Below are 12,480 nucleotides of genomic sequence, written 5' to 3' on the forward strand. Positions count from 1 at the left end.
CAATCTGTATTGATTGAAGAGGACAAGACTAGTTAGCTCTGTAACAACCTGTGTTGACCGAAGAGGACAAGACTAGTTAGCTCTGTAACAATCTGTATTGATTGAAGATGACAAGACTAGTTAGCTCTAAAACAATCTGTATTGACCGAAGAGGACAAGACTAGCTCATTCTGTCTCAACCTTTTTTGACCGTAGAGGACAAGACTAGTTAGCTCTAAAACAATCTGTATTGATTGAAGATGACAAGACTAGTTAGCTCTAAAACAATCTGTATTGACCGAAGAGGACAAGACTAGCTCATTCTGTCTCAACCTTTTTTGACCGTAGAGGACGAGTAGTTAGCGCTATAAAAATCTGTATTGACCGAAGAGGACAAGACTAGATAGTGCTATAACAACCTGTGTTGACCGAAGAGGACAAGACTAGTTAGCTCTATAACAACCTGTATTGACCGAAGAGGACAAGACTAGATAGCGCTATTACAATCTGTATTGACCGGAGAGGACAAGACTAGATAGCGCTATAACAACCTGTGTTGACCGAAGAGGACAAGACTAGTTAGCTCAATAACAATCTGTATTGATTGAAGAGGACAAGACTAGTTAGCTCTATAACAATATGTATTGATTGAAGAGGACAAGACTCGTTCACTCTGTCTCAACCTGTATTGACCGAAGAAGACAAGACTAGATAGCGCTATAACAACCTGTGTTGACCGAAGAGGACAAGACTAGTTAGCTCTGTAACAATCTGTATTGATTGAAGAGGACAAGACTAGTTCACTCTGTCTCAACCTGTATTGACCGAAGAGGACAAGACTAGATAGCTCTATAACAACCTGTGTTGACCGAAGAGGACAAGACTAGTTAGCTCTATAACAACCTGTATTGACCGAAGAGGACAAGACTAGATAGCGCTATAACAACCTCTATTGACCGAAGAGGACAAGACTAGATAGCGCTATAACAACCTGTATTGACCGAAGAGGACAATACTAGATAGCGCTATAACAACCTGTATTGACCGAAGAGGACAAGACTAGTTAGCTCTATAACAATCTGTATTGATTGAAGAGGACAAGACTAGTTAGCTCTATAACAATCTGTATTGATTGAAGAGGACAAGACTAGTTAGCTCTGTAACAACCTGTGTTGACCGAAGAGGACAAGACTAGTTAGCTCTGTAACAATCTGTATTGATTGAAGAGGACAAGACTAGTTAGCTCTATAGCAACCTGCATTGACCGAAGAGGACAAGACTAGTTAGCTCTATAACAACCTGTGTTGACCGAAGAGGACAAGACTAGTTAGCTCTATAACAATCTGTATTGATTGAAGATGACAAGACTAGTTAGCTCTATAACAATCTGTATTGACCGAAGAGGACAAGACTAGCTCATTCTGTCTCAACCTGTATTGACCGTAGAGGACGAGTAGTTAGCGCTATAAAAATCTGTATTGACCGAAGAGGACAAGACTAGATAGTGCTATAACAACCTGTGTTGACCGAAGAGGACAAGACTAGTTAGCTCTATAACAACCTGTATTGACCGAAGAGGACAAGACTAGTTAGCTCTATAACAACCTGTATTGACCGAAGAGGACAAGACTAGATAGCGCTATAACAATCTGTATTGACCGGAGAGGACAAGACTAGATAGCGCTATAACAACCTGTGTTGACCGAAGAAGACAAGACTAGTTAGCTCTATAACAATCTGTATTGATTGAAGAGGACAAGACTAGTTAGCTCTATAACAATCTGTATTGATTGAAGATGACAAGACTAGTTAGCTCTATAACAATCTGTATTGACCGAAGAGGACAAGACTAGCTCATTCTGTCTCAACCTGTATTGACCGTAGAGGACGAGTAGTTAGCGCTATAAAAATCTGTATTGACCGAAGAGGACAAGACTAGATAGTGCTATAACAACCTGTGTTGACCGAAGAGGACAAGACTAGTTAGCTCTATAACAACCTGTATTGACCGAAGAGGACAAGACTAGATAGCTCTATAACAACCTGTGTTGACCGAAGAGGACAAGACTAGTTAGCTCAATAACAATCTGTATTGACCGAAGATGACAAGACTAGATAGCGCTATAACAACCTGTATTGACCGAAGAGGACAAGACTAGATAGCGCTATAACAACCTGTATTGACCGAAGAGGACAATACTAGATAGCGCTATAACAACCTGTATTGACCGAAGAGGACAAGACTAGTTAGCTCTATAACAATCTGTATTGATTGAAGAGGACAAGACTAGTTAGCTCTATAACAGAGGACAAGACTAGGTCACTCTGTCTCAACCTGTATTGACCGAAGAGGACGAGTAGTTAGCGCTATAACAATGTGTATTGTCCGAAGAGGACAAGACTAGTTAGCTCTATAACAACCTGTGTTGACCGAAGAGGACAAGACTAGTTCACTCTGTCTCAACCTGTATTGACCGAAGAGGACGAGTAGTTAGCGCTATAACAATGTGTATTGTCCGAAAAGGACAAGACTAGTTAGCTCTATAACAATCTGTATTGATTGAAGAGGACAAGACTAGTTCACTCTGTCTCAACCTGTATTGACCGAAGAGGACAAGACTAGTTAGCGCTATAACAATCTGTATTGACCGAAGAGGACAAGACTAGATAGCGCTATAACAATCTGTATTGACCGAAGAGGACAAGACTAGATAGCGCTATAACAACCTGTATTGACCGAAGAGGACAAGACTAGATAGCGCTATAACAACCTGTATTGACCGAAGAGGGCAAGACTAGTTAGCTCTATAACAATCTGTATTGATTGAAGAGGACAAGACTAGGTCACTCTGTCTCAACCTGTATTGACCGAAGAGGAAAAGACTAGATAGCGCTATAACAACCTGTATTGACCGAAGAGGACAAGACTAGTTCACTCTGTCTCAACCTGTATTGACCGAAGAGGGCGAGTAGTTAGCGCTATAACAATGTGTATTGTCCGAAGAGGACAATACTAGTTAGCTCTATAACAACCTGTGTTGACCGAAGAGGACAAGACTAGTTAGCTTTATAACAATCTGTATTGACCGAAGATGACAAGACTAGTTAGCTCTATAACAATCTGTATTGACCGAAGAGGACAAGACTAGTTAGCACTATAACAATCTGTATTGACTGAAGAGGACAAGACTAGTTAGCTCTATAACAACCTGTGTTGACCGAAGAGGACAAGACTAGTTAGCACTATAACAACCTGTGTTGACTGAAGAGGACAAGACTAGATAGTGCTATAACAACCTGTATTGACCGAAGAGGACAAGACTAGTTAGCTCTATTACAACCTGTGTTGACCGAAGAGGACAATACTAGTTAGCTCTATAACAATCTGTATTGATTGAAGAGGACAAGACTAGTTAGCTCTATAACAATCTGTATTGACCGAAGAGGACAAGACTAGTTAGCTCTATAACAACCTGTGTTGACCGAAGAGGACAAGACTAGTTAGCTCTATAACAATCTGTATTGATTGAAGAGGACAAGACTAGTTAGCTCTATAACAACCTGTATTGACCGAAGAGGACCAGACTAGTTAGCACTATAACAATCTGTATTGACTGAAGAGGACAAGACTAGTTAGCACTATAACAATCTGTATTGACCGAAGAGGACAAGACTAGTTAGCTCTATAACAACCTGTGTTGACCGAAGAGGACAAGACTAGTTAGCTCTATAACAATCTGTATTGATTGAAGAGGACAAGACTAGTTAGCTCTATAACAACCTGTATTGACCGAAGAGGACAAGACTAGTTAGCGCTATAACAACCTTTACGGGCTGAAGAGGATAAGACTAGTTAGCGCTATAACAACCTTTACGGGCTGAAGAGGGTAAGACGGGTGACATTAGAAACTAGATCTGAAAACAAACACAGTAGAAAGCCTCACCATGTAACAGACGTGTCTTCATCATGTGATGTTTATGACACGTGTCTTTATCATGTGATGTTATTGACACTTTCTAACATATCTTCTTCTGGTTGTTTGCAGCCAAAAGCCTTGAAGATGCTGGGGCTGGAGGTAATAGCAAGTCTTTGTTCAATAAATACTGTACATATTTCCTTCATTCAACCATGCTGGAAACATTATTTTTCTTTATAATGAGAGATGTTAGAGGGTACAGTTCACAAACACAAAACTATTATAAATAAAGTTATCTGCACAACACTATTCTAAAAGTTCCCCTCTGTGTGTTATCTGCCCTAACATCCTCACTTCACCCGTGTCACTTCCTGTGTCACCAGGACGACGAGCCGAGGGGAAAGAAGAAGAAAGGGAAGAAGAAGAAAGAGGAGGAGGTAGAGATAGATGTGGACGACCCTGAGGTCTGTCGCTTCACCTACCCCTTCCACGAGCTGATGGTGTGGGCCGTTCTCATGAAGCGCCAGAAGATGGCGCTGTTTCTGTGGCAACGTGGGGAGGAGGCCATGGCCAAGGCTCTGGTGGCCTGTAAGCTATACACAGCCATGGCTAAAGAGTCATCTGAACTGGTGGACGATATCGCCCAGGACCTGGACAACAACTCCAAGTGAGTTCCTGTCTTAAACTTCTCCCAATACTGAGATAGTGGTTCCTGTCTTATACTTCTCCCACTACTGAGATAGTGGTTCCTGTCTTATACTTCTCCCACTACTGAGATAGTGGTTCCTGTCTTGTACTTCTCCCACTACTGAGATGGTGGTTCCTGTCTTATACTTCTCCCACTACTTCTCCCACTACTGAGATAGTGGTTCCTGTCTTGTACTTCTCCCACTACTGAGATAGTGGTTCCTGTCTTGTACTTATCCCACTAATGAGATAGTGGTTCCTGTCTTATACCCCTCCCTCTACTTATAGTGGTTCCTGTCTTATACCTCTCCCACTACTGAGATAGTGGTTCCTGTCTTATACCCCTCCCTCTACTTATAGTGGTTCCTGTCTTATACTTCTCCCACTGAGGTAGTGCTTCCTCTTGTGATCATCAGACAGGCAGGTCGTTGTCCCTGATTAAAACGTTACACAATCCCTAAAATAGTTCTACTTTTGCCTCACCTACGGTCTCCTAATTTTCATGGTCCTTCAAGCAAGTTCTTATTTACAATGACGGCATATTTCAACCTATAGTTCCATACACCCTATTTCCCATTGTGCTTAGTATAGCAAGCCGGATTAAGATCAGATTTTTTAGGCCATATAGCCTTAGTAAAAGGAGATTACTCTTTCTCCACAGGGAGTTTGGCCAGCTTGCCTACGAGCTCCTGGACCAGTCCTATAAGCACGATGAACAGGTGGCCATGAAGCTGCTGACGTATGAGCTGACCAACTGGAGCAACTCTACCTGTCTGAAGCTGGCCGTGGCCGCCAAGCACAGAGACTTCATCGCCCACACCTGCAGTCAGATGCTGCTGACCGACATGTGGATGGGAAATCTGAGAATGGGGAAGAACCCTGGGCTTAAGGTAAATTAACGGAGTTGAATTGGTAAACTTCCCTCCTTAGCTTGACATACCAACACCAGCATCACTGAACTCTAACCCTAACCCCATGAGTTGAGAAACAGACTTTCATGCTGCTTTACTCTTTGCTGGAGAACAGAAACAACCCCATGAGTTCAGAAACAGACTTTCATGCTCCTTTACTCTTTGCTGGAGAACAGAAACAACCCCATGAGTTCAGAAACAGACTTTCATGCTCCTTTACTCTTTGCTGTAAAGCAGAAACAACCCCATGAGTTGAGAAACAGACTTTCATGCTGCTTTACTCTTTGCTGTAAAGCAGAAACAACCCCATGAGTTCAGAAACAGACTTTCATGCTCCTTTACTCTTTGCTGGAGAACAGAAACAACCCCATGAGTTCAGAAACAGACTTTCATGCTCCTTTACTCTTTGCTGGAGAACAGAAACAACCCCATGAGTTCAGAAACAGACTGACTTTCATGACCACATGGACAATACCCTTCATATCAATACGGTACAGACAGTTCTGCAGATCTGCTCTGCAAGCTCTTTGGGGTCTGGGCCGGGTTACTGTTTAAGCACTTTGTGACGAGGATTTTTGTCTTTCTAGGTGATTCTGGGCATCATATTCCCTCCATCAATTCTGCTGCTGGTGGACTTCAAAGGAGAAGACCAGTCCTACACAGCTGACTCTGAAGAAGGGAAAGACAAGGACGATGACGCTGGCAAGGTACAGAAGACTCTGGTTGACCAACATATCATAAAATGCTTGTCAGAGTGATGAGATGTTCATCCACAAGACTCTGTTTCTTGAACTTATATTGACATTTTAGTCATTTAGCAGGCGCTCCAGAGTGACCTATCAGCAAAGTCACTACTTGTAACAATTATATTTTTATTTATTTTATTTAACCTTTATTTATCTAGGCAAGTCAGTTAAGAACAAATTCTTATTTACAATGACGGCCTACCCCGGCCAAACCCAGACGACACTGGGCCAATTGTGCACCACCCTATGGGACTCCCAATCAGGGCCGGATGTGATACAGCCTGGATTCGAACCAGGGACTGTAGTGACACCTCTTGCATTGAAAAGCAGTACCTTAGACAGTAGCGCTACTCAGGGGCCCCCAAAAAATACAACAAAAAAATTACATCAAACAGATAGAACCATAGCAACAGTGTGAAAGATAGGCCCCTAGTAACAATGTAACCAATTGGCCCATAGTAGCAGGGTAAAATATAGGACCCTAGTAACAGTGTAACAGATATGTCGGTAGTAACAGGATAACAAATAGGACCCAAGTAACAGTGTAACTGATAGGTCCCTAGTAACAGTGTGAAAGATTGGCCCCTAGTAACAGTGTAAAATGTAGGCCCCTACTAACACTGTAATAGAATGGCCCATAGTAACAGTGTAATATATAGGCCCTCAGTAACAGTTTAACAGATAGGTCAATAGTAACAGGATAAAAGGCTTCAAACTTTTCTAAGATAAATCAAATATATTTACATAGCCCTTCGTACATCAGCTGATATCTCAAAGTGCTGTACAGAAACCCAGCCTAAAACCCCCAAACAGCAAGCAATGCAGGTGTAGAAGCACGGTGGCTAGGAAAAACTCCCTAGAAAGGCCAAAACCTAGGAAGAAACCTAAGTCTTATTACATTTAGCCGGGGGGAACTATTGGATATAAGAGCAACTTCAACTTACAAACATTACGACCAGGAATACGACTTTCCCGAAGTGGATCCTCTGTTTGGACCACCACCCAGGACAATGGATTGGATCCCAGCAGGCGACCCAAAACAACGGCACCGCAGAAGGGACAGACGGAACGGTCTTCTGGTCAGATTCCGTAGACGGGCACACCACCCACCGCTCCCAAGTATACTACTCGCCAATGTCCAGTCTCTTGACAACAAGGTAGACAAAATTCGAGCAAGGGGTGACTTCCAGGGAGACATCAGAGATTGTAATATTCTTTGTTTCACAGAAACATGGCTCACTCGGGATACGTTATCAGAGTCGGTACAGCTACCCGGGTTCTTCACGCATCGCTCCGACAGAAACAAACGTCTCTCTGGTAAGAAGAAGGGTGGTGTTTTCCTTACAGGAACTCAAGTCCTTTTGTTCAGCTGACATATAATTCCTTACGATCAAATGCCGACCGCATTATCTACCAAGAGAATTCTCTTCGATTATAATCACAGCCGTGTATATCCCTACCAAGCAGACACCTCGACGGGCCTGAAAGAACTTCATTGGACTCGATGCAAACTGGAAACCACATATCCTGAGACTGAATTCATTGTACCTGGGGATTTTAACAAGGCTAATCTGAAAAAAAGGCCCCCGAAATTTTATCAGCATATCGAATGCGCTACCCGGGCTGGCAACACCCTGGATCATTGCTACTCTAATTTCCGAGATACATACAAAGCCCTTCCTCGCCCTCCTTTCGGCAAATCTGACCACAACTCCCTTTTGTTGCTCTCAGCCTATAGACAGAAACTAAAACAGGAAACGCCCGTGCTCAGGTCTGTTCAACACTTGTCTGACCAATCCGATTCCCCGCTTCAAGATTGCTTCGATCAAGTGGACTGGGATATGTTCCAGATTGCCTCAGACAATAACATTGATGAATACGCTGATTCGGTGAGCGAGTTTATTAGCAAGTGCATCAGTGATGTGGTACCCACGGTGACCATTAAACCATTCCCCAACCAGAAACCGTGGATTGATGGCAGCATTCGCGCAAAACTGAAAGCGCGTACCATGGCTTTTAATCATGGCAAGGCGACCGGAAACATGACCAAATACAAACAGTGTAGCTATTCCCTCCGCAAGGCAATCAATCAAGCTAAGCTTCAGTATAGAGACAAAGTAGAGTCTCAATTCCATGGACCAGACATGAGACGTATGTGTCAGGGTCAACAGCTGTTCTAACATGCTTCAAGAGGGCCAACATTGTTCCTGTTCCCAAGAAAGCTAAGGTAACTGAGCCAAAACGACTACGGGACGTAGCACTCACTTCCGTCATCATGAAGTGCTTTGAGAGACTCGTCAAGGATCATATCACCTCCACACTACCTGACACCCTAGACCCACTCCAATTTGCTTACCGCCCCAATAGGTCGACAGACGACGCAATCGCAACCACTTCACACCGCCCTAATCCATCTGCTCAGCATTTAACACCATAGTACCCTCCAAACTTGCCATTAAGCTCGAGACCCTGGGTCTCAACCCCACCCTGTGCAACTGGGTCCTGGACTTTGACGGGCCGCCCCCCAGGTGGTGAGGGTAGGAAACATCTCCACCCCGCTGATCCTCAACACTTTGGCCCAACAAGGGTGTGTTCTCAGCCCTCTCCTGTACTCCCTGTTCACCCATGGCCATGCACGCCTCCAACTCAATCATCAATTTTGCAGACGACACTATAGTGGTAGGCTTGATTCCCAACAACAAGCAGACAGCCTACAGGGAGGTGAGGGCCCTCGGAGTGTGGTGTCAGGAAAATAACCTCACACTCAACGTCAACAAAACAAAGGAGATGACTGTGGACTTCTGGAAACAGCAGAGGGAGCACACCCCTATCCACATCGACGGGACAGTAGTGGAGAGGGTAGTAAGTTTTAAGTTCCTCGGCTTACACATCACGGACAAACTGAATTGGTCCACCCACACAGACAGCATGGTGAAGAAGGCACAACAGCGCCTCTCAAACCTCAGGAGGCTGAAGAAATTTAGCTTGTCAACAAAAGCACTCAAACCTTTACAGATGCACAATAGAGAGCATCCTGTCGGGCTGTATCACAGCGTGGTACGGTAACTGCTCCGCCCACAACCGTAAGGCTCTCCAGAGGGTAGTGAGGTCTGCACAACACATCACCGGGGGCAAACTACCTGCCCTCCAGGACACCTACACCACCCGATGTCACAGGAAGGCCAAAAAGATCATCAAGGACAACAACCACCCGAGCCACTGCCTGTTCACCCCGCTATCATCCAGAAGGCGAGGTCAGTACAGGTGCATCAAAGCTGGGACCGAGAGACTGAAAAACAGCTTCTATCTCAAAGCCAATCGACTGTTAAACAGCCATCACTAACATTGAGTGGCTTCTGCCAACATACACACTCAATCTCTAGCCACTTTAATAATTCAATAATTGGATGTAATAAAGTTCTCTAGTCACTTAAACAATGTCACTTTTTATAATGTTTACATACCCTACATTACTCATCTCATATGTGTACACTGTAATCTATGCCGTTCGGCCATCGCTCATCCATATATTTATATGTACATATTCTTAATCATTCCTTTACACTTGTGTGTATAAGGTATTTGTTGTGAAATTTTTAGATTACTTGTTACATACTACTGCACGGTCGGAACTAGAAGCACAAGCATTTTGCTACACTCGCATTAACATCTGCTAACCATGTGTATGCAACCAATAACATTTGATTTAGTAACAGGGTAACAGGTAGGCCGATAATAACAGGGTAACAGGTAGGCCCCTAGTACCAGTGATTCCTGGTGTTATTTTGTATTGATTGATTTATTGGTTGATTGATCAATTTATTGTTTCAGGATGACGTTGTGTCAAGGAAGGGGGATGAAGAGGAGGGCAGCAGTAATGTCAGGAGGAAGCCCATTGGACGGAGGATCTATGAGTTCTATGATGCCCCGTTCACCAAGTTCTGGTTCAACACCGTAAGTATCACTAATGTAATAAAATAGTATACAGACCTCCTACTTGATCCTAATAAAACACTAAACTGACCTACCTGATCCTAATAAAACACTAAACAGACCTCCTACCTGATCCTAATAAAACACTAAACAGACCTTCTACCTGATCCTAATAAAACACTAAACAGACGTCCTACATGATCCTAATAAAACACTAAACAGACCTCCTACCTGATCCTAATAAAACACTAAACAGACCTTCTACCTGATCCTAATAAAACACTAAACAGACCTCCTACCTGATCCTAATAAAACACTAAACTGACCTACCTGATCCTAATAAAACACTAAACAGACCTCCTACCTGATCCTAATAAAACACTAAACAGACCTTCTACCTGATCCTAATAAAACACTAAACAGACGTCCTACATGATCCTAATAAAACACTAAACAGACCTCCTACCTGATCCTAATAAAACACTAAACAGACCTTCTACCTGATCCTAATAAAACACTAAACAGACCTCCTACCTGATCCTAATAAAACACTAAACTGACCTACCTGATCCTAATAAAACACTAAACAGACCTCCTACCTGATCCTAATAAAACACTAAACAGACCTTCTACCTGATCCTAATAAAACACTAAACAGACGTCCTACATGATCCTAATAAAACACTAAACAGACCTCCTACCTGATCCTAATAAAACACTAAACTGACCTCCTACCTGATCCTAATAAAACACTAAACAGAACTCCTACCTGATGCGAATAAAACATTAAACAGACCTCCTACCTGATCCTAATAAAACACTAAACAGACCTCCTACCTGATCCTAATAAAACACTAAACTGACCTCCTACCTGATCCTAATAAAACACTAAACTGACCTTCTACCTGATCCTAATAAAACACTAAACAGACCTACCTGATCCTAATAAAACACTAAACAGACCTCCTACCTGATCCTAATAAAACATTAAACAGACCTCCTACCTGATCCTAATAAAACACTAAACAGACCTACCTGATCCTAATAAAACACTAAACAGACCTCCTACCTGATCAAATCAAATCAAATGTATTTATATAGCCCTTCGTACATCAGCTGATATCTCAAAGTGCTGTACAGAAACCCAGCCTAAAACCCCAAACAGCAAGCAATGCAGGTGTAGAAGCACGGTGGCTAGGAAAAACTCCCTAGAAAGGCCAAAACCTAGGAAGAAACCTAGAGAGGAACCAGGCTATCTTCCAGTCCTCTTCTGGCTGTGCCGGGTGGAGATTATAACAGAACATGGCCAAGATGTTCAAATGTTCATAAATGACCAGCATGGTCCAATAATAATAAGGCAGAACAGTTGAAACTGGAACAACAGCACGGCCAGGTGGACTGGGGACAGCAAGGAGTCATCATGTCAGGTAGTCTAGAGGCATGGTCCTAGGGCTCAGGTCCTCCGAGAGAGAGAAAGAAAGAAAGAGAGAGAGAATTAGAGAGAGCACACTTAAATTCACACAGGACACCGAATAGGACAGGAGAAGTACTCCAGATATAACAAACTGACCCTAGCCCCCCGACACATAAACCCATGCAGCATAAATACTGGAGGCTGAGACAGGAGGGGTCAGGAGACACTGTGGCCCAATCTGAGGACACCCCCGGACAGGGCCAAACAGGAAGGATATAACCCCACCCACTTTGCCAAAGCACATCCCCCACACCACTAGAGGGATATCTTCAACCACCAACTTACCATCCTGAGACAAGGCTGAGTATAGCCCACAAAGATCTCCGCCGCGGCACAACCCAGGGAGGGGGGGTGGGGGCGCCAACCCGGATCCTGATCCTAATAAAACACTAAACAGACCTCCTACCTGATCCTAATAAAACACTAAACAGACCTCCTACCTGATCCTAATAAAACACTAAACAGACCTCCTACCTGATCCTAATAAAACACTAAACAGACCTCCTACCTGTGTCAGCGCTGTGTGTATAGGTGGCATGGAAGTCAGGCGCAGGAGAGTCAAAATGGAGTGTAAATGGAGTCTTTTAATAAATATCCACAGAACATGCTCCATAACACTAAAAAGTACAGACATGAAAAAACATGAGTACGAGGACCCGTCACGCACCAACACAACAATAAACAAGACTGACAATAAAACAATCTCTGACAAAGACATGAGGGGAAACAGAGGGTTAAATACACAGCAGGTAATGAATGGGATTGAAAACAGGTGTGTGGGAAGACAAGACAAAACCAGTGGAAAATGAAAATGGATCAATGATGACTAGAAG

The 12,480-nt window shown here is 43.3% G+C and overlaps 1 protein-coding gene across 1 annotated transcript in view; it reads left to right on the top strand.

Annotated features, from left to right (window-relative positions):
• The window catches only part of LOC139378620 (transient receptor potential cation channel subfamily M member 1-like), a 147,411-nt gene that overhangs the window by 89,873 nt on the left and 45,058 nt on the right, over nucleotides 1-12,480 (top strand). Inside the window, exons 15-19 of the mRNA XM_071120953.1 lie at nucleotides 4,026-4,055; nucleotides 4,280-4,563; nucleotides 5,245-5,473; nucleotides 6,082-6,201; nucleotides 10,072-10,194. Of these exons, the coding sequence (XP_070977054.1) occupies nucleotides 4,026-4,055; nucleotides 4,280-4,563; nucleotides 5,245-5,473; nucleotides 6,082-6,201; nucleotides 10,072-10,194 (786 nt within the window). The remainder of the gene's footprint in view (nucleotides 1-4,025; nucleotides 4,056-4,279; nucleotides 4,564-5,244; nucleotides 5,474-6,081; nucleotides 6,202-10,071; nucleotides 10,195-12,480) is intronic.

This window comes from Oncorhynchus clarkii, chromosome 2, assembly GCF_045791955.1.
Source record: "Oncorhynchus clarkii lewisi isolate Uvic-CL-2024 chromosome 2, UVic_Ocla_1.0, whole genome shotgun sequence".
NCBI classification, from domain to species: Eukaryota; Metazoa; Chordata; class Actinopteri; order Salmoniformes; family Salmonidae; genus Oncorhynchus; species Oncorhynchus clarkii.